Source organism: Erinaceus europaeus, chromosome 3 (genome assembly GCF_950295315.1).
Source record: "Erinaceus europaeus chromosome 3, mEriEur2.1, whole genome shotgun sequence".
Taxonomy (NCBI): Eukaryota; Metazoa; Chordata; class Mammalia; order Eulipotyphla; family Erinaceidae; genus Erinaceus; species Erinaceus europaeus.
In genome coordinates this window covers 155,323,813-155,346,171 of record NC_080164.1, presented here as the reverse complement: position 1 = coordinate 155,346,171, position 22,359 = coordinate 155,323,813, and the positions used below count along the sequence as shown (strand labels likewise).

At 37.6% G+C, this 22,359-nt stretch overlaps 1 protein-coding gene across 5 annotated transcripts in view; it reads left to right on the top strand.

Annotated features, from left to right (window-relative positions):
* The window catches only part of KLHL5 (kelch like family member 5), a 63,245-nt gene that overhangs the window by 19,668 nt on the left and 21,218 nt on the right, over window positions 1-22,359 (top strand). For all 5 annotated transcript variants that reach the window (XM_060188207.1, XM_060188211.1, XM_060188210.1 and 2 more), the window contains 3 exons: window positions 10,638-10,817; window positions 15,138-15,274; window positions 15,759-15,955. In XM_060188207.1, the coding sequence (XP_060044190.1) occupies window positions 10,638-10,817; window positions 15,138-15,274; window positions 15,759-15,955 (514 nt within the window). The remainder of the gene's footprint in view (window positions 1-10,637; window positions 10,818-15,137; window positions 15,275-15,758; window positions 15,956-22,359) is intronic.

Below are 22,359 nucleotides of genomic sequence, written 5' to 3'. Positions count from 1 at the left end.
GAGATTCGTCATAAAGAGAAAATAATATTGAGTATGCAAAAAGACTGATGTCTGAGGTTCTGAGCTGAGCTCTCAGGTTCAGTCTCCAGCACCACCAAAAGCCAGAGTTTAGTAGTGCTCTGGTAAAAAATAAAACAAAACAAGTAGGATAATGTATATAGTAAAAGAATCCAGATTTATCATTTTTGTGGGAAACCAGAAAATAATCATTTTTTATTTGAAAATCAATGCAATATGTTAAGAGAACTTTTAATACATTTAGAGAAGTAAATTTTTAAAAAATATTTATTCCCTTTTGTTGCCCTTGTTGTTTTATTGTTGTAGTCATTATTATTATTATTGATGTAGTCGTTGTTGGATAGGACCGAGAGAAATAGAGAGAGGAGGGGAAGACAGAGAGGGGGAGAGAAAGACACCTGCAGACCTGTTTCACCACTTGTGAAACAACCCCCCTGCAGGTGGGGAGTCGGGGGCTTGAACCGGGATCTTTACAACGATCCTTGTGCTTTGTGCCACATGTGCTTAACCCACTGTGCTACTGCCCGACTCCCGAGAAGTAAATTATTTATAGCATACATTGTAAAAGTCTTTAGCACATATTTACTACCTGGTAAGATGATGACACATGAGTATAAAATATATATATATAATCTTGGGGGAGGGTAACAGTGGCATACCTGGTTGAGCACACATGTTACAATGCTCAAGAATCCAGGCTTAAGGACCCAGGTTTAAGCCCCCAGTCCCCACCTGCAGGGGGGAAGCTTTGTAAGTGGTGGAGCAGGGCTGCTGGTGTCTCTCTGTCTCTCTCCATCTCTGTTGCCTCTTCCCCTCTCAATTTTCCTGTCTATCCAGTAAATAATAATAAAGAAAAATCATGGAAAGGTCGACACACTTGGTTGCTATGATTTACTTCCTTATCACAAAGGTAGTTTGCATTTCTAATGACTACTAAAATTAAGTTAATCTATTTTTAGTATCTATATTAAAATATCAAGTTAGTGGCATAATCATTATGAAATAAAAATGATTTCCCTTTATTTGACTGTGCTTGTGTACGTACATAATTCAAGAATATGAAGTTGATACATTTATTTGTAAAAAATATAAAAACCTAAAATAAATATAGACACTTGTCAAATGTCAAGATTTATATAAGATGGGAGCAAACAGTTATCTACAGTGGCTAAATCTTTTTCTGAATGCTACTTCAAAATTAAAATGTACTAAAGATTTTGTAAATCATTATTAAATCACTAATAAAAATTTAAGTATAAGAAGAAATGTTCCTGGCCCCTACCTACATAGAGAAAGCTTCACGAGAGGTAAAGCAACACTGCAGGTGTCTCTCTGTCTATCTCCCTCTCTATCTCCCCCGTCCTCTCAATTTCTGGATGTCTCTATCCAATAAGAAAATAAAGATAATAAAAGAATTAAAAAGAAGAAATGTCAAAGCAATGTAATAATCCCTGTGTTAAGTTTCTGTTTTAACATCGTTCTGGGGGAAAAAAAAGATTTTCTACTTTAGAAATGTCATTTGTGAATATTTTACTTCTCTTTCCACCCCCCCAGGTTAAATATGTCTTAATTCTCACATCTTCCTTCCATCTTCTAGTTCTGTAAATCTTTGTCATAGGATACATTTATTTCCCTCAGATTTTTTTTTTATTCAATGAACAGTCTCTCTATAGTGGTTGCCCTTCTGTAAATAAAGACTATCATTGTTAGTATCGAAGTTACACTAACATTCATCAGGGTGTGTGTGTGTAACCAGAATAATTCATTTTCTTATAATGTTTGCGAATAATAAATATTTTATCTCAATATATTATAAGTTGTCTTAAAGTGTACAGATAATTTAGACAGTTGTGATATTCACATTAGTCTTAAAACTTGGACTAAAATCTCAGTGAGTAGAAAAGGAGGAAAAACTGGCTAGTTTTACTTATGAAGAATCACAATCCCTGTTGTGTACATGTGAAAGCACTTAAGGCATTGTAAGTTCCAGATATGTTTGATCAGTTCTGTTCTAGATGGAGAAATGTCTGCCTGAGCTTTAGAGTCCTAGCATTTTTCCGATGTCACACATCTAAATGGTTTAAACATTTCTCATTCTTATCTTTGATCTTGTGTCTACTGTAGTCTAGCTACTTTTCTTTCCATTGAAGTTATTAAAATTTTTTCTTTGATATTAAAATACAAAGTTTGTTTTTTAACCCTAAGTTTTACGTGAGCATTTTCTTGTTTGTTTTATATTTTATTTGTTTAAGAGAGACATAGGAGAGAGAGAACCAAAGCATAACTCTGGTACATGTGCTGCCAGGGATTGAACTCAGGAGCTCATGCTTGACAGTCTGGTGCTTTATCCACTACACCACTTCCTGGACCACTGAGCATTAGGTCCTTAAGACCTTAATTCAGGACACATTCTTACCAGGGCAAGCATGGTTTATATATGAGTTCCATGTGGCCATAGTGTAAACACAGATTATATGTAACTTGATTTTCCAACTTTGAAATTATGTACTTTACTTATTGGGGAAGTTGTTATTACTTACCACAGCACTGAATAAACTCTGGTGTATTATAGTGCTGGGGACTGAACCTAGGACTTAAAGAGTCTCAGACATTAAAGTAATAGCTAATATGACTGGATACTTACTATCTGGGAAGCACTGTTCTAAGCATTGTATATTAACTTAGTAAATCTTCACAACCAATTACTGAATTAGATCACTTCTATTATAATTTCACAGATGAAGTCAACGAGGCACAGAAAAGCTAAGTAGCTATCTCAAGGTTAGTAAGTAAAATAAAGCATCTTCAAAAATTAGCTTTGTGGGAGTCGGGCTGTAGCACAGCGGGTTAAGCGCAGGTGGCGCAAAGCACAAGGACCGGCATAAGGATCCCGGTTCGAACCCTGGCTCCCCACCTGCAGGGGAGTCGCTTCACAGGTGGTGAAGCAGGTCTGCAGGTGTCTATCTTTCTCTCCTCCTCTCTGTCTTCCCCTCCTCTCTCTATTTCTCTCTGTCCTATCCAACAACGACAACTACAACAATAAAACAACAAGGGCAACAAAAGGGAATAAATAAATATTTTTTAAAAAATTAGCTTTGTATTTTTTAGAACAATTTAAAAATTGTAGTAAAATTGTGAAAGTAGTAGTGAATTTCTATTCCTCTGTTACTAATTTCTTGCATTAGTGCAGTTCACCTGTTACTTTTAATAAGCCAAATAATTGTTACAGTATTACTACTAAAGCCTTATATTATTTTTGTGTACTTAAGTCCTTTTCCTGTTGCAGGGTCTTATCCAGGACATGCTGCATTTTGTCAGGTATCTCCTTGTGCTTCTCTGAGCTAAAACAGTTTCTCAGACTTTCCTTGTTTTTGATGACGTTGGCCATTTTGAGGGGTATTTGTTCTACAGAATGCCTAACTCAGGATTTGTGTAATGTTTCTCTCATGATTAGATTAGGATTTTGAGTTTTGGGAAGAAAGACCACAAAGCCAAATAGTCGGTTCCATTATCTGGTATCATTATCTGGTATCGAGAGCACATGCCACCCAACTTACAAATGTTGCTATTGACCTGGACTACTTGGAAGTAGTTATGTTTTTTGGGCCTAAATAATTAAGATATAGATCTCATGATCACCAGTAGAGTTATTTGTTTTGTTTGTTTTTGTTAATCCACGCTAACCTTAATTAACATAATAGTTAATGATTCCTTTTTAGCCACTTTCACCTTCTCTCCCCAGTTAATTTTCTTAACCCAGTCTTGAAAATGCGACACCTGACTGGGTTACAGACTTAATCTCTTGACCACTGCTCTGTATCCACAGTCATCTGAACCCGGGTTATTAGTTACTTGCTGCTCTGTGTTTCTGCTACAGATATACTTGAACTCCTTTTTATTTGCCTGTTTTTGTTTTGATTTGCTGCTCTTAGAGTCATATTGAAGGCAGTTAGGTTGTCCTCTCCTTTCAAAGCATTGTCTTCATAATTTCACCTTTCCTCAAAGGCATTCTCCCTTTTTGACCTCTTTTAAAATATTTATGTATTTATTCCCTTTTTTTGCCCTTATTGTTTCATTGTTGTAGTTATTATTGATGTCATTGTTGTTGGATGGAACAGAAAGAAATGGAGAGGGGAGGAGAAGACGGGGAGAGAAAGATGGACACCTGCAAGACCTGCTTCACCACTTGTGAAGCGACTCCTTCGCAGGTGGGGAGCCGGGGCTGCAACCCAGATCCTTGTGGTGCCATGTGTGCTTAACCCGCTGCACTACCGCCTGACTCCCCTTTTTTGACCTTCTTTATTTTGTTTCTAGAAGACCCAGTTTTAACCGGATTACTAATTCTAGTTTAGTTTGAAATTAACAGCTTAATAATGGGAAATACAGAAGGTTTTGCTTGCAAAGGTATCAAAGAAGCATAATGTACACACATCTGGAAAGGATATATTGTATTGTCCTTCATTACAAGTGTATGCCCAAGCCATATGTGGATCCCCTTGACATAATTTGTGGATCTTTGCCCCCACAAAACAATGTGTGTACATTAATCGTGTTAAAAAGTATCATTCCATTGAAGAAACTTATGAATCATCTTGAAGACTATCTATGCACTGTATCAATCAGTAAGGGTTTAAAACAAATGAAATTGAGTGACTGGTTTAAATACTGTAGACTAAGAATTACAGAACTGCTGGGAAAGCTAAAGAAGTAACCATGAAAAAAGTACTGTAGTTGTACAACTGACCTTTTAACTCTAAATGATTTACAAGACAGTTAACGTGTGTTTTCACATGTTGTTTATTTACCAGAGCACTGCTCAACTCTGCCTTAATGTGGTGCTAGTTGAACCTGGGACCATTGTACTATCTCCCCAGCCTCTTACTTCCCTTTGATAGGTATCTGCACATCACCTCCACCACCAACTGACAACTTCCTCCACAGAATATAGGCCATATCCAACTCCCTTCAGTTCCTATTCTTAACATTTTCTTTAGCCTATTATAAAAATTCAGTATATAGTGGGTATGGCATACAAAATATGTATTAATAGACTGTGACTGGCTTTCATTCTGTATTATGCTATTAATAGTTACATTTTGGGGGATAATAAACAGTTTTGTGGATTTTTTTCCCAACCATAGTTATTGCTAGGACTCAGTGCCTACGTTCTCCATTACTCCTGGCAACCCTTCCTTTCTTTCCTTTTCCCATCCCTCCCTTTCCTTTCCCTTCCCTACCTTCCCTGTTTCCTTCCCTCCCCACCAGAGATTAAAAGACAGAGCAAAGACACCACAGCGCTGTACCACCTCTTTTGAAGCTTCCTTGATGCAGTGCTCCCAAGTAGCATGAGACTGGAACCCAGTTCCTCATGCATTGATAATGTGTGTGTACTGTCGGGAGAGCTACCTGTTGAAAGTATATATGCAAGTATATATGCAAGTATATACATGCTTGAAAGTATAATAAAAAAGTTATAAAGTGTAGCTGACATGGCAGCTCAGTGGTAGAGCACAGGACTTGCGGGCATAAGGTCCTAAGTTTGATACTTAGCAATGCATGGACCATAGTGGGATGGTGCTCTGATCTCCCTTGCCATCTCTCTCACTAAATAAACCCATTTTTTTAAAGTAGTGATTTTGAGCCTATATAAGCAATGTACATCCTTACTTTACATTTGTTATTATCTATAAAGGATGCCAAGAGAATCAGGATACAGTAATTTACACATTGCAGAAGCATGAATTTTGAATACCAGAAACTAAATGCCAAGTGGCTTCAAGTAAATCACTTACCTACCTATGGAGCAAGCCAAGTAGAGCATTTAGTGTTTCAATGCAGCTTTGCTTTTTTTTTTTTATTCAAAATCTTACATAGTATAATTCTTGTGAAATGTTTTTTTAAACTGTTGCAAAAATTATTCCATTATAAAAGCCTATTGCAAATCCTGGTGATGAAGGTGAAGGAATATAAGAACTTTATTTTTAAAAAGTCAGTATTGCGATACATATTTGCATGTGCGCATATGTGATGTCTGAGGAGCCGTCACTTCTAGTTTATGAAACTAGACTTCAAATTTCAGATCCTTCTGTAAAGAATAATCACTTTAGGGGCTGGTTGGTGGCGCACCTGGTTGAGCACACATGTTGCAATGCACAAGGACCCAGGTTCGAGCCCACGGCCCCCACCTGCAGGGGGAGAGCTTTGCAAGTCGTGAAGCGGGGTTGCAGGTGTCTTTCTGTCTCTCTCCCTCTCTGTCTCCCCCTTCCTCTCGATTTCTGAAAGTCTCTATTAAATAAATAAATAAAGATAACAAACATTTAAAGAAAAAAAAATAATAATCACTTTTGCATCTGGGTAGTTTCTGGCAGCTGATGCATGCTACATACTAAGAGTTACTTAGTAAATAAGAGTTACTAAGAGTTACTCTGTAAATAACTCAATTACTTGAGTCAGGTTGGTACTTGCTTCTTCAGTGTTAAGGAAGTTTTCTGACTTAGCTTATTATCCCTCTATAACAGTGAATTTGCTAACCATCAAATGTTTCCTGGTAGCCTATGTACATTCAACAATAAATATAATTACAATGAATACCTAAGTCTAGGCCTATTTCTAGATGTTTGTATTATAGGTTAGAATATGAACTGATTTTATTAAAAGACCATTTATGTTAGGAAGCATAACATTGAGTTGTGAAAAATTGAACATATTCAGGATTACTTTTTTGAAAAGACAACCAAACAATATTATATAAAGATAAATAGACAGATTACAGGCCTTCCTACTGAGCATTGAGAAACACAGCTTTATCAACGGTAACTTACCTATTGTAAACCTATGCACTTCATTTAGTAATCTCATGCAGGACCCTTTATAGAAAACACATATATTGGGAGTCGGGCTGTAGCGCAGCAGGTTAAGCACAGGTGGCGCAAAGCACAAGGACTGGCATAAGGATCCCGGTTCGAACCCCGGCTCCCCAACCTGCAGGGGAGTCGCTTCACAGGCGGTGAAGCAGGTCTGCAGGTGTCTATCTTTCTCTCCCCCTCTCTGTCTTCCCCTCCTCTCTCCATTTCTCTCTGTCCTATCCAACAACGACAACAATAATAACTACAACAATAAAACAACAAGGGCAGCAAAAGGGAATAAATAAATAAAATAAATATTTAAAAAAATTAAAAAAAAAGAAAACACATATATTATTTATTCTTGTTTTACTATTGAAAAAGTAAAGAAGTTAAATAACTTGTCCAGAGCGATACTTAGTGACAGAGTTGAATCAGCACTATACATTACAACTTTTGCATCAGTGGAAATGTTCTGTGTCTGTACCTATCCAATTTGGCAGCTACTAGCCTCTGAGGGCTCTTGAACATTGGAAATAAGATGAGTTCAACTAAAGAACTGAATTTTTAATTTCATTTAATTTTAATTAAGATAGCCCCTTGAGACTAGTGGTTAACTCTGTTGTACAGCAGAACTTTGGGATCTTCCTAAAATGCTCTTAATCACTACGCTATATCCTCTAGCCTTCCAATGAAAACACACAGTAAGAGAAGGAACAGTAAGCAAGTACAACATTGTAAATTACACAGGCCCAGGTTATAAAAAGCAAATCTGACTAGCTAGGAATTGAGACATGAACTCTGTCCCCTGGAAACATAAGGGACTTGTGTTCTTATACTTAACGTGAAGGGCAGTCACAGAACAGTGGGCTTCTAGGATACTTGGGCCTTTTTTTTTAATTTCTTTATTGGTGGATTAATGTTTTATAGCTGACAATAAATACAATAGTTTGTACATGCATAACATTTCCCAATTTTCCACACAACAATACAACCCCCACTAGTTCCTCTGCCATCATGTTCTAGATAGTTGGGTCTTTTGTCCAGTTAAATTACCCCCTTTCATGTTGCACTATCACTCTCCCTTCATATACACAGTTCTTCTTTCTTTCTTTTTTTTTTTTTTTTAAGATTTTATTTATTTATGAGAAAGGAGAAGAGAAAGAACCAGACATCACTCTGGTACATGTGCTGCCAGGGATTGAACTCAGGACCTCATGCTTCAGAGTCCAGTGCCTTAGTCACCGCGCCACCTCCCAGACTACCATATTGGCCTCACTGATTCCTCTGGTAAACAAAAAGTTCCACTCTTGTCAGTGGTATGACCAGTACTCAGATGACTTCTGATTCTGGCTGTGTAACCAGTTACATGTCACTTAGATCATTTGGGACCTCACATTTTTTTCATCTGCAAAATAATTTAATGAAATTAAATGATTGCCTAAGTTCCTGCTCCACATAAAACTTTTTCTTTCCATATAGAACTCTTATCCATGGTTATTCTAATGTCTGTGGTCCAAAAGTTGTAGTAATATGTAATTTATATTCTTTTTTTTTAAGGTAAATTCTTGTACTGAAAAATGACATGTATTGTACAAAATGTCTTTTTTTTTTTTTTTGATGTGGAATGAATCCAGGATCTCAGGTATGTGTGATAGCACTGAGCTAATACCAGGCCTAATATTTATGCTGTATTTTCTAGAGAGAGAGTGAGAGAGTGGAAGAAAAACATTAAACTAGCAGATGATGATTATTTGATTTAACTGATCTTGGGAAAGACGTCTCAAGACATGAGGGGTAATCTGAGGGCAGGGTCATTGCTGGGGCTTAACCTCTTCAGTCTGACTTTTTCAAATAGAGGAGGAGAGGCAGGGAGAGGGAAAGATAATATAGCACTAAAACTTTGTCCAGTGCTGTGGTAGCCAGGCTCAAACCTGGACTGCATGCATGACAAAACAAGCACATTAAGACTACAACCTCTTTGCCTTTTTACCACTTCCACCAGTAAATCATAATATTATCAACCTTCCACTCTTAACATTATATATTTTTAAAATTTTAAATATCTGGTAAACCATCAAATTCCATTAGCCTATAACATAATTTATATACTACCCGGTCTTTGGAAAATTGGCCAGAGAATCATACGAATTACTTTTATAATACTTTATATGATGGTATATTTTACTGATAGTTTAAAAATGAACAGTGGCACATAATCTCTTTTTTTATGAGGTACAAGCAAATGAACTCAGGGCTTCACTCTGAGTCACTACCTCAGTCTGATTTTTTTCTAAACTTTTTTTTTTTGTGCCTCCAGGGCTATTGCTGGGGCTCTGTGCCTGCAGTACAAATCCACTGCTCCTGGTGGCTATTCTTTCCACCTTTTTTTTTTCTTGGATAGGACAGAGGAATTGAGAGGGGAGGAGGAGATAGGGAGGGAGATAGACACCTGCAGACCTGCTTCATAGCTTGTGAAGTGACCCCCTAACCGCCCCCCCACACACACACACAGATGGGGATCTGGGGGCTCAGACAGGGATCCTTGCTCAGGTCCTTGTGCTTCATACTATGTGTGCTTAACCTGGTGCACCACTGCCTGACCCCTTTGTATAAACTTTTAAAAGGGAGAAGACACCATGGCCCCATTTCGCCATCCATGGAATTCCCTTGATGATTTCCTTGGTGCATTCAGGTTGTGCTGGGTATTAAACTCAGGGCCTCAGATGTGGTAAAGTATGTGCGTCACCTGCTAAGCCTCCTCCATTTCTCTCATAAACCCACTTTTGTTTTTGCCTCCAAGGTTATTGCTGGGCTCAGTGCCTGCACCGTGAATCCACTGCTCCTGGAGGCTATTTTTTCCCCTTTTGTTGCCCTCGTTTTTTGTGTTTTTTTAATCGTTGTTGTGCTTATTGTTGTTGTTATTGATGTCTTTGTTGTTGGACAGGACAGAGAGAAATGGAGAGAGGAGGGGAGGACAGAGAGGGAGAAAAGATAGACACCTGCAAGCGTGCTTCACCACGTGAAGCGACCCCCCTGCAGGTGGGGAGCCAAGGGCTTGAACCGGGATCCTTACTCTGGTCCTTGCACTTGTGCACTCAACCCACTGTGCTACCACCTGACCCCCATAAACCCACTTTTTAAGTAAAGAATGACAGGTTTTATATCCAAAATAGCTTAGTTGCCTTTCTGTCTTCAATGAATGATCTCTTAAGCTTTTAGATAGAATGCAAATATTAGATAGAATGTAAATGTAAAAGGCCATCAGTGTGAATATAGCTTGGCTCTTTCCAAAGCAGAGAGACTTGGCCAGAGAAAATACCACAAAAACAGGTACTACAAAAAAATGTGTAGGGGGCCAGGCGGTGGCACATCTGGCTAAGTGCACACATTACAGTACCCAAGGACTCATGTTCAAGCCCTTGGTCCCCACCTGAAGTGGGGAAGTTTCACAAGTGGTAAAGCAGTATTGCAGGTGTCTCTCTGCTTCTCTCTCCCTCTCTGTCTCCCCTCCCCTCTCAATCTCTCTCTGTTTCTATCCAATAGTAAATAAATAAAAATATTTAAAATATGTGTAGATGTTATGCTCACTCATAGTGTTTATAATATATACATATGATTTGAACCATCAGCGATTTTAAAGACAAAAATGATTATGTTAGTACTTGCTGGTAGCATTGATTACTTCTATTACATTTGAAAGTCTTAAAGGATTTGATAGGAAAGATCTTTTTAATGTGACAAGTTTTCAAAATAATGTGTTCTTTTTCTTTTCAGGACTTCTAACAGCAGTCAGACATTATCCTGCCATACTATGGAGCCATGCTCATCAGATGAATTTTTTCAAGCCCTTAATCATGCTGAGCAGACATTTAAAAAGATGGAAAACTATTTGAGACATAAACAGTTATGTGATGTAATTCTAGTTGCTGGTGATCGAAGAATTCCAGCTCATAGGTAACTGCTCCCCCCCCTTAATGTGTAAGATATTTCATTGAATTAGTTGTATATGTTGAAATAATTCATTCCAGTTGACTATTAAGATGAGATGCTTTGAGGGAGTTGGGCACAGCGGGTTAAGTGCATGTGGCGCAAAGTGCAAGGACTGGCTCAAGGATCCCGGTTCGAGCCCCCAGCTCCCCACCTGCAGGGGAGCTGCTTCACAGGTGGTAAAGCAGGTCTGCAGGTGTCTTTCTCTCTCCCTCTCTCTCCCTCCTTTTTCCATTTCACTCTTTCCTATCTTAAAAAAAAAAAAAGATGAGATACTTTGGGGGAGAGGTATGTTCCATAATTTTCACAAAGACAGTAGTGGATATGATATTATCATACATTAAATGGCTCCTAATGTGTCACTTTCCCTCTGTAGAAATTAGAAACAAGACATGCTAGCCTCAGATCAGAGTTGTTTACTATAGATTTCATCTAAAGAAGCAGTTTTCACCCCATCTAACAATACTTCTTTAATAACTTTAGATTTAATAAAAAAAGAAATAAGACAATGGTAGTGGCAAAGAGTGTTAAAATGACTTAAAATTAAAAAAAACATCTATCCCAGCTTTTATTTACTGATTTGAAGAAATAAGAAAATATTTGTTCTAGGGAGTTAAAGCTTTTAATGCAAATGAAGTATTTCTTTTTAGAAAAGGAAAGTAGAGCTGTTGAATAAGGAATACTTTGTTGTTTTTCTTCTGACAATTCTACATCCAGATTATTGAGTATTTGCCACCATTATGACCTAAAGAGCTTGTTAAATACCCTTTTAAAATGTATTAACACTGAATGATTTTGTTAAACACTCCATAACAATAGTCAGGGAGTCCTGAGATTCCCAAACAGACATGATGAGCCTAGACCTCAAATAAACCCCTCTCTCCATTGTTACCAGTTATCTCTATCAGGAACAACAAAACAGACCCCTTTGTAGGCCCCCATAGGACCTTGCCCTCAACTTGGATCAACAACAGTAGAGAATGTTACCTCCAAAGAGAGGCTTGGTAACATACTCTATGCTTCACCTGAGGAAGATGGGTCCTCATATTGGGGCAGCTTGGAACGTTCCTACTAATGACCACAGGATGTGAGCTCAGATCTACAGGGATGCAGAAGTTAACATGGGCTCCTAAGTAGAATATGGGCTCCAGATCACATCAATCGATGGGGTTTACAGTCAACAATATTTATATACATTTCCCATATTTGGGAGCTACTCTCTTCCCTGATCCAGCTTTCTGGTCCTTTTTCCAGTCATGACATCATCTCCCCAGACAATAACTTAGATCCACTTACATATTAAGATTTTAGGCTCAGGGGAAAAAAAAAAAGACTAGTATAGCCACAGGACCTTTGGAATATAACTAAAATAGGCCTGCTAGCTATCTACAGAATGGAGACCCCACCCCCAACTCTTTGTCTGCACTACTCCAGCCTTTAGGTTCATGATTACTCAACAGCTTGTTTAGCTTTATATGTTAACTCTCTTTTCAGCCACCAGGTTGCAGATGCTAGCATGATGCCAACCAGACTTCCCTGGACAGACAAACCCACCAATGTGTCCTGGAGTGCCAATTCCCCAGAGACCCACCCTACTAGGGAAAGAGAGAGGCAGACTGGGAGTATGGATTGACCTATCAATTCCCATGTTCAGCAGGGAAGCAATTACAGAAGCCAGACCTTCCACCTTCTGCATCCCACAATGACCTTGTGTCCATGCTCCCAGAGGGTTAAAGACTAGGAAACCTATCAAGGGAGGGGATGGGATACAGGGTGCTGGTGGTAAGAATTGTATGGAGTTGTGCCCCTCTTTTCCTATGGTTTTGTCAGTGTTTCCTTTTTTATAAATAAATAAATAAATAAATAAATAAATAACAGTAGTCAAATTATTAGGAAGAAGGGACTTAACCTTACAGTTTTCAGTGACTCAGTCAGTATATATTCATACTATGTGTGATTAACCCAGTGTGCCACCACCCAGCCCGTCAGTCAGCATAGAGATAATACTATGTATTCATAGAGATAATACTGTGTATTGTGACAAAAAATAAACCCATGGTATGAGCATCAATTTGTTAGGAAATATATTTCAACTTTAATTTCATAGTCATCTTTAATTCTTTATTCCTTGACCTAAGTTCACCTAATGTAAAATCCAAGTTCTCAGGATGACCTGTGTGACCCAGCCTGCCTCTACATCAGCCATACTGACCACTTGCTACTATCTGCCAAGCATACTGCTCCTGCCTTTGGGTTTTTGTCTTGGTTGTGCCTTCTGCCTGAATGCTATTCCTAGATACTTCAAAATGACTGATTTCTGTACCTCCTCAGGTCTCTGCCCTAACGTTACCTTTCAATGATGTCACCTACTTAAAATTAAATTCACCACTACTCCTGATTTTCCCTACCATATTTTTGCTGGTAGCACTTACTACTTTTTAATGTACTATAGAATTTATTTCTACTGTTTACTTCTCTCTCTTCTTTCTTTTTTTTCTTTTGTTTTTTTAATTTTTTTTCTTCATTGGGGAATTAATGTTTTACATTCAACGGTAAATACAGTAGTTTGTATGTGCATAACATTCCCCAGTTTCCCATATAACAGTACAACCCCCACTAGGTCCTCTGTCATCCTTCTTGGACCTGTACTCTCTCTTCTTTCTAAAACAGAGGTGAGGAGCCTTTTTTCTGCCAGGGGCCATTTGGATATTTATGACATCATTTGAGGACCACACAAAATTATCAACCTAAAAATTAGTGCTTAATGTTCTGTAAAAAGAAACTCCACTTTCTTTGGCAGGGCCAGACCAAATGATCTTCCTTACCCATGTGTGAACTACAGACTAGATGTGCCCACACTCCTGCTGTAAAGTTTGATGAAGAAAGGGCTGTCTTGTCTATTTCTGTACTGATACATCTCATGTATCTAAAATAGTGCCAGTATTTATTAGTGCAAATCAGTATTTATTCAGTAAATAAATTGGGTGGGTTTTTTTTTGTTTGTTTTTTAATTGCTACCAAAATTATCACTAGGGCTGGGTGCCAGCACTATGAACCCACTATTCCTGGTGGCCATTGTTTCCTTTTTCTATTTTATTTCTTTTTTAAAAAAATTTTAAAGTTTAGTTATTTTCCCTTTTATTGCCCTTGTTGTTTTTTATTGTTGTTATTATTGATGTCATTGTTGTTGGATAGGACAGAGAAAAATGGAGAGAGGAGGGGAAGACAGGCATGGGGAGAGAAAGCTAGACACCTGCAGACCTGCTTCGCCACCTCTGAAGTGACACCCCTGCAGGACATCAGAGAGATTGAGAGGAGACCAGAGATAGAGAAGGAGAGATATAGACACCTACAGACCTGCTTTAACCCAGAAATAGTAAAGTCAAATATGCTAAAGAGCCTGAAACTTCAAAAATCCTGTCCAGAAACAACTAATGTGTTTAATATGCAAGATTGATGATATGTATTATGTTAACATAACATTAATGTAACAAATATAGTTTTGCATGTAAAAAAAAAAATACAACTTTAGGGGGCCAGGTGGTGGTGCTCCTGGTTAAGCACACGTATTCTCATGTGCAGGTAACTGCAGGGGAGGAAGCTTCATAAAGCAGGTCTGCAGGTATCTTTCTCTCTTCCTCCGTCTGTCTCCCCCATACCTCTCAATGTCTCTTTGTTCTATTCAATAAAATTGAAAAGGGGGGAAAAGAAAAGATGGCAGCCAGGAGCAGTGAATTTGTAGTGCCGGCACCAATCCACAGCAATAACCCTGGTGGCAATAAAAAATATGTATGCAAAAAGTAAAACTTTATAACAAAGTAATAGACAATAATATACCATAGTTCTAAAATAAACCACAGTAATACCCTACAAAACTTTAAAATAACCTGTTAAAACTATTCTCAGCTCTCATATAGTCACTTCTTCAATTTAGTAAAAGAAAACTTGGGTTATTTTAAAAAGTGGTAAACAATATAATTTTTATATTATTCTTTTTATAAAACATTGTCTATCTAATGGTGTGGGCTTGGAGTTTTTCCTCAAGATGTTATAAAGCAACAACTGAGTAGTGAATTGGTAAATGGTTTACATCTGCAGAAAATTGCTAGTAATAATTTAAAAGAAGGAAGTACACCATAAAGTGATTAATCAAACTTAAAATTTATTTCCTAGTACCAAGCACTTTCCGTGGGTTGTAAATTAGAGAGAGAAAGGAGCAGTGTTTATAATTTAACGTCAAATTTAATGTGGTAATTGATTTCTTTTTTCCTTCTGATATATCTTCAGATTGGTGCTTTCCTCCGTCTCAGATTATTTTGCTGCCATGTTTACTAATGATGTCAGGGAAGCAAGACAAGAAGAAATTAAAATGGAAGGTGTAGAACCAAATTCACTATGGTCACTGATTCAATATGCATACACAGGTAATAAGTCTGAAAATATAAATTTAAAACTTAGACTTATGTTATATTGTTAGGAGTTCAGATTTATGCTTTTAATATAGCCTGCCACAACCAACAGTTATGATACTTAAATGGGTTAAAATTTTCATAGTAGGAGCCTTAAAGTATTTCTCACAATTAAGCTTTGCAGTGATATTTTTAAATGTTATTAACAGATGAATTACATGGTTTTTAAAATTACACATTTAAAAATTGAGAGTTATATGTAGCTATCGATTAGAGCATCATTTAAAAGTAAACCATTAGTGTTTTATTTTACAAAAGTCACATTTAAAAATTTTTTTTAAGAATATTTACTTTTTTTTCTCTGAAATATCGTAAATTCTGTTGGTCTGGAATATGTATTCCTTGGAGTACAAATCTTGTTTAAAATCATTCCTGTTTGCACCAATCATTTTAAAAGCTGAGGTTAATTTAGTCAATGGAATTTCTTTTTATCATTAAGGTCGCCTTGAATTAAAAGAAGATAATATTGAGTGCCTGTTATCTACAGCTTGCCTTCTTCAGCTCTCACAGGTTGTGGAAGCATGCTGTAAGTTTTTAATGAAACAGCTTCATCCATCCAACTGTCTTGGAATCCGTTCATTTGCTGATGCCCAAGGTTGTACAGATTTGCATAAAGTGGCTCACAATTATACTATGGTATGTATTTTTTTAAAAAACAGGCAGACATGCAACCTTTGCCTTTTTCCATTGCTTTTTTCACATGTCTTGATGTTCAAGTTCACTGCTGATGTGCCATATTTTCATTGTGCTATTGAGGGAAATTGCATTCAGTAAGAATCAATCAAAGCAGTTGCCTAGGACTATTCCATGAAAGATTTTCAGATCTGCTTTTAATTAAAAGCAAGATTCCATATCCTTTCATCATTGTACTTTGTTTCATGTGGATAAATTTCAAAATTGCCCATTTATTCATTTATGGAATAGGCAGGTTGTTCTGGGACAGTGACAAAAATAAGACATATTGAGAGCGTAATATTAAGGCCAGCCTCCAATAGTTATAAAGGAAAGGTATGTGGATTTTTAAAGAATGACTATCTTGTCACTGTGAAACTTGGATCCTCACATCTGGGCAAGATTGAAACTGTTTCTTAGAATGTTTCATTTAGAGCTATAGAGCTTCTAAGAAGAAAGATTATGAACATTCACATATGTATATAGAGCTGTCATACCATTAATTACTGGGTTCCTGGAAAAGTCATGATGCATTTTTACATTGAAAAATAGAAAAAAGTGCATCATGACTTTTCTGACAGCCTATCTTAACAAGAGCTCAATTGTGGTTTATGGTGTTGCCAGGAATGAAGCCTGGAAATTGTAAATTTAATGAACTAAATTTATGAGGTTTTTTTTTTTTTTTTTTGTCTACCCTCTTCTGTATTACTCCCTATGTTACTTTGTGAAATGATCGACAAAAACTTTAGGAGTCTTGGCTAGAAAAATAGATTTGGAAAAATTATAATAATTAATGACAACAGGTGGAAAGCTACCTACTTCATGAGTTTGATGTGAAGATAAATGAGCTAATAGAAATCTAGCACTTAAACCAGTAGTCGGTATGTAGTATATAATCACTCAGTAAATGATTATTATTATCATCATTATAAAAATTTTACTGTATTCAAAATGGTATGTTTTTATGCAGATGAACAAAAGCACAACATTGATGATTTCTTCTTCCTTTACTAAAATAATTTCTCAGAAATGTTTCTTGTTGATAGTGGTCATAGTGCTTCTGGTGAAAAGACTGAGACAGCACAACTACATATACCTAGCATTTATTGGATTAATCCTTTTTAAAAAATATTTATTCCCTTTTGTTGCCCTTGTTGTTTTATTGTTGTTATTATTGTAGTTGTTATTGATGTTGTTGTTGGATAGGACAGAAAGAAATGGAGAGAGGAAGGGAAGACAGAGGGGGAGAGAAAGACACCTGCAGACCTGCTTCACCGTCTGTGAAGCAACTCCCCTGCAGGTGGGGAGCCGGGGGCTCGAACCAGGATCCTTATGCTTTGTGCCATGTGCGCTTAACCCGCTGTGCTATTGCCCAATTCCTTGGATTAATACTTTTTAAATTAAGCTCTGAAAGATTACTCCCTATAGGTTAGCATAAGATGAATAAAATGAAACTGGACCTCCTCTCATGTTCAATTCATAATTTAATATCTCCCTTTTTTTTAAATACCTCTTTCTAAGGGAGTTTTATTTACATGGAAGAAAAGGTCACTTCAGTTATTTACAGTAACTTCACAATTGCTGCTTCAAACTTTTAATTTTTAGCTTGATGTTTTAAAAGCTATTTTCTTATTGAGGTAACAGTTTATAACACTATATTTTAGGAGTACAGGTTCACACCTCTTCAAACCTCATTCACTGAATCATCTACCCATTGTTCACACTACTCCTCCTGTGCTGGCAACTCAGTTTTGCTGTCAGAGTCTTAGTTTTTTTTTGTTTTGTCTGTTCACTTGCTTTGTTGTTTGTTTGTCATTTTACCAGAGTGCTGCCCAGTTCTGGTAAAAAGGATTCAACCTGAGAGACCTCAAAGCCTCAATGAGGCATGAGAGTCTTGCTGTCTCCCTGGCATGGCCCTGGCCCTAGCTCTGTTACATTGTTTTAAAGCTATTTTCATAGCCAATTAGGTGTGGTGGTTGGGTGTGTGTGTGTGTGTGTGTGTGTTTCCCTCAGGTCATTATTTGACATTATTCAGTTACAACAGAGACATGAAATTGAGTTCTAATACAGTGAGCAATTGAGAAGCAGATTGTCTGATTTGAATTGTTGCTATGGAAACTGAATGCCAATATATAACAAAATTCAATCTTCAATTTAAATAAATCCCTCAGTAATTTTGTTTGCATAGAAACTATTCCAAAGGGGGAAAGGGCATAATACTAGCAAGTGTTTGGTAGCATACTAGCTATGTGTATCATAAAATGAGTTTAAAATATGAGGCACAGCATAAAGCTACATAGTATATTTAATTATCACAGTCAGTGGTACATACACTTGGAATGTGTACTGATTCTGCACAACTTCAGGATGAGGAATTCCTTCCCTTTTTAAAATTAATTAATTTATTTTCTCTTTTGTTCCCCCTGTTGTTTTTCATTGTTGTAGTTATTATTGATGTTGTAGTTGTTGGATAGGACAGAGAGAAATGGAGAAAGGGGAAGACAGAGGGGGAGAGAAAGACAGATACCTGCAGACTTACTTCACCGCCTGTGAAGGGACTCCCCTGCAGGTGGGGAGCTGGGGGCTCAAACCGGGATCCTGACGCAGGTCCTTGCGCTTTGTGCCACATGTGCTTAAGCTGCTGCGCTACCACCCACTCGACTCCCAAGAATATATATATTTCTTTTCTTTTTTTTTAAAGCATCTTTTTTTAAATATTTATTTTATTTATTTATTTCCTTTTGTTGCCCTTGTTGTTTTATTGTTGTAGTTATTATTGTTGTAGCGTTGTTGGATAGGACAGAGAGAAATGGAGAGAGGAGGGGAAGACAGAGAGGAGGAGAGAAAGATAGACACCTGCAGACCTGCTTCACCGCCTGTGAAGTGACTCCCCTGCAGGTGGGGAGCCGGGGTTCGAACCGGGATCCTTATGCCGGTCCTTGTGCTTTGCGCCACCTGCGCTTAACCTGCTGCGCTACAGCCCGACTCCCTATATATTTCTTTTCACCAGAGCACTGCTCAGCTCTGGTTTATGGTGGTGTGGGGGATTGAACCTGGGACTTCAGAGCCTCAGGCATGAGTGTTTGCATAACCATTCCCCCCCCCCAATTCCTTCTTATAATCCTGAAATCTGGACACTTTTGTGCTATTCTGATAGCCATGGACTATTAGCTAGAGTAAGTAAGCCATTTAACCTCTACAAAAAAGTCTTAAGACCACAGTTGTCATTGCATATATGTATTGGTATTGTGGGTTTATGGAATAAAATAAGCATTTAGTTAAAATTCTTTGGGGCAGAGATAACATGATGGTTATGCAAAGACTCAATCTCCTATACCACCATAAGCCAGAACTGAGCAGTGCCCTGGTTAAAAAAAAAAAAATTCTTTGAATTCTGTTTCTTCATTTAGAAAATCCATGAAAACATTGAATTATTGCGAAATATGTGCTTCAGAAACACTTTGAAAAGTACTTTTCATGGAATGGGCGTTGTTCTGAAATACATCAGATAAATCTATAATAGGCCCTTTATCTGTTTCATTTTCTTTCATCAGGGTTATTGCTGGGGCTCAATGCCTGCACCACAACTCCACTGTCCCCACTAGCAAATTTCACCCTTTTTTCTTTCCAATAGATAAAAAAACAGAGGGGGAGGGACACCCTCAGCAGTGCTCCACCAAACCCTGATCTCAGCACATGATGATATATCTGCTCTGCTAGGTGATTTTCCCCGCCCATCTTCTTTGTTGATTATTGATTTAATAACAATTGACAAGATTGTGGGGTAAGGGTACAATTCCCACCGCCAGAGTTCCATATCCCATCCCCTCCATTGGAGGCTTCCCTGTTCTTTATCCCTCTGGGAGCATGGACCAAGGATCTTTATGGGATGCAAAAGGTGGAAGGTCTGGGTTCTGTAATTGCTCCTCCACTGGACATGGGCATTGGCAGGTTGATCCATATTCCCAGCCTGTTTGTATCTTTTCCTAGTGGGGTAGAGATCTGGGGAGATGGGGCTCCAGGACACATTGGTGATACCTCTTATCTTCTAATAGTCCTCTTTAAATTTGAAAGCATGACAGTGGTTCTAGCAGTGTTCTAAAAAAAATTTTTTTTAGATTTTATTTATTTATTAATGAGAAAGATAGAGAGAAAGAACCAGACATCACTCTGGTACATGTGCTGCCAGAGATTGAACTCAGGACCTCATGCTTGAGAGTCTAGTGCCTTAGCCACTGCGCCACCTCCCGGGCCACCTAGTAGTGTTTTATACATGTGAGTTGTGCTATACACATTCCTTTGAGCAACTAGAAATGTGTATATTTTTTCAGAATCTCATGTAAAGTATAACAAATCTCTATAGATCTGCATGGTCATCTGTGTCCTTGAAAATTTTAATGCCTGCTTAACAATCCATTAGCTATAATCTTATATTATTTAGATAGACAAGCATCAGCTTTTTATTCCTTCTTGTGAAATATTAATTTATTAATTAAAGATTAACTTTTTAGTAGGAAACTAGATTGAGACTATCAACAGTTTTGTAGTTCTTACTGTGTGTTACCAAATCATTTTACACTGTCAGTATACATTTAAGTAGAACAGTTTGCTTGAAACCATTTCAGCATTGAGGTTGTTTTTTGTTTTGTTTTGTTTTTAATGTATTTCTGGAAATGATAAATAGTTGTTTAAAACGTTCATTTGGGTGTGGTCTGGGAGGTGGCGCAGTAGATAAAGCACTGGACTCTCAAGCATGAGTTCCCGAGTTCAGTCCCTGGCAGCACATGTACCAGAGTGATGTCTGGTTCTTTCTCTCTCTCTCCTATCTTTCTCATTAATAAATAAATAAATTCTTTTTTAAAAAAACAGTCCTTTGGACATCTTTAACAAATCCTGATGAATTGAAACAGTTGAATTTTGTTTTTCCTCTTGACAATCTCTACAGGAAGAATGGCAACTCACAGTACATATTAAATCAGTGAGTGTATGGAAAATGTAATTCTCATTTTAATACAGCAGATAGTTATTGACAGTCCTCATCTCTAGCTTTAACTTTAGCAGCTTTCAGTGTTTCAATAAAACTCTGTAAGCTGAGACAGCCATAGCATGTTAGGAAGTATAACAGAAACATTAAGGGACTATACATCTAGCATTTGCATTTATATTCTAACTATAGTATTACTGTGTATCAAAACTTGTAACATTGCAGGCCAGGGAGTAAGACTTGAACATAATAGCCTAGTAAAGATCATTACCTCACATCTAAGTACATTTCTGTTTCCTATCTCTAGCTATAAGGGCTTGACCCTAGTATGTGACCAGTACTGTGTCATCTCCAGTACAGGGTCAGCATTTTTACATTGGCTATATTTCCTGTTAGACCAAAAGAACTTGTTGTAAAGCAGATTCACAGAGATTGAAGGTTTCAGAGCAGACACAAAATCCTGAGTGGTCTTAACAAATATGAAAGTAGTTTTAAATCTTTTTTAAATTTTTTTATTTTCTTTCTTTATTTATTGGATAGAGATAGCCAGAAGTCGAAGGGAAGGGAGAGACAGAGAGATGCCTGCAGCACTGCTTCACTTGCAAAGCTTTCCCTCTGCAGGTGGAGACTGGGGGCTCAAACCTGGGTCCTTGAGCATTGCAACATGTGCTCTCAACCAGGTGCGCCACCACCCAGCCCCTGTAAATATGAAAATATTTTTAAAAGCCCATTTGTTTCTAGAGTAAGCCTAAGGACACCACACCCACCCACCCATGGGTAGAGTCTGAGAAGACATCTGTAGTCCAAAATCATCTTAGAAAAGCTAGTTATCCTAGAGGTCATTTCTAAGTTAGAAAAATAATTTCAGATATTGCGAAGTAACACAGTGGGTTTAGAACATGGTACAAAGCGCAAGGACGGGAGTAAGGATCCCAGTTGGAGCCCCTGGATCCCCACCTGCAGGGGAGTCACTTCACAGGCAGTGAAGCAGGTCTGCAGGTGTCTATCTTTCTCTCCCCCTCTCTGTCTTTCCCTCCTCTCTTCATTTCTCTCTGTCCTATCTAACAACAATGACAGCAATGACAATAGTAATAACAACAACAATGATAAACAACAAGGGCAACAAAAGGGAAAAAATAGCCTCCAGGAGCAGTGGATTCGTAGTGCAGGCACCAAACCCCAGCAGTAACCCTGGAGAAAAATAATAATAATTTCACATCTCACCCAGGTTATTTGCCTCCATGATAATCACATTCTTCAGGTACCACAAATACTAGTGTTTGATGTTTTAGAGTATTTTATATGTCATTATCTAATTCATCTTTTCTAATCTTCCTTTTAAAAACTTGACAAGACTGTTCTCTAACCTGGGTCTCATTCCCTG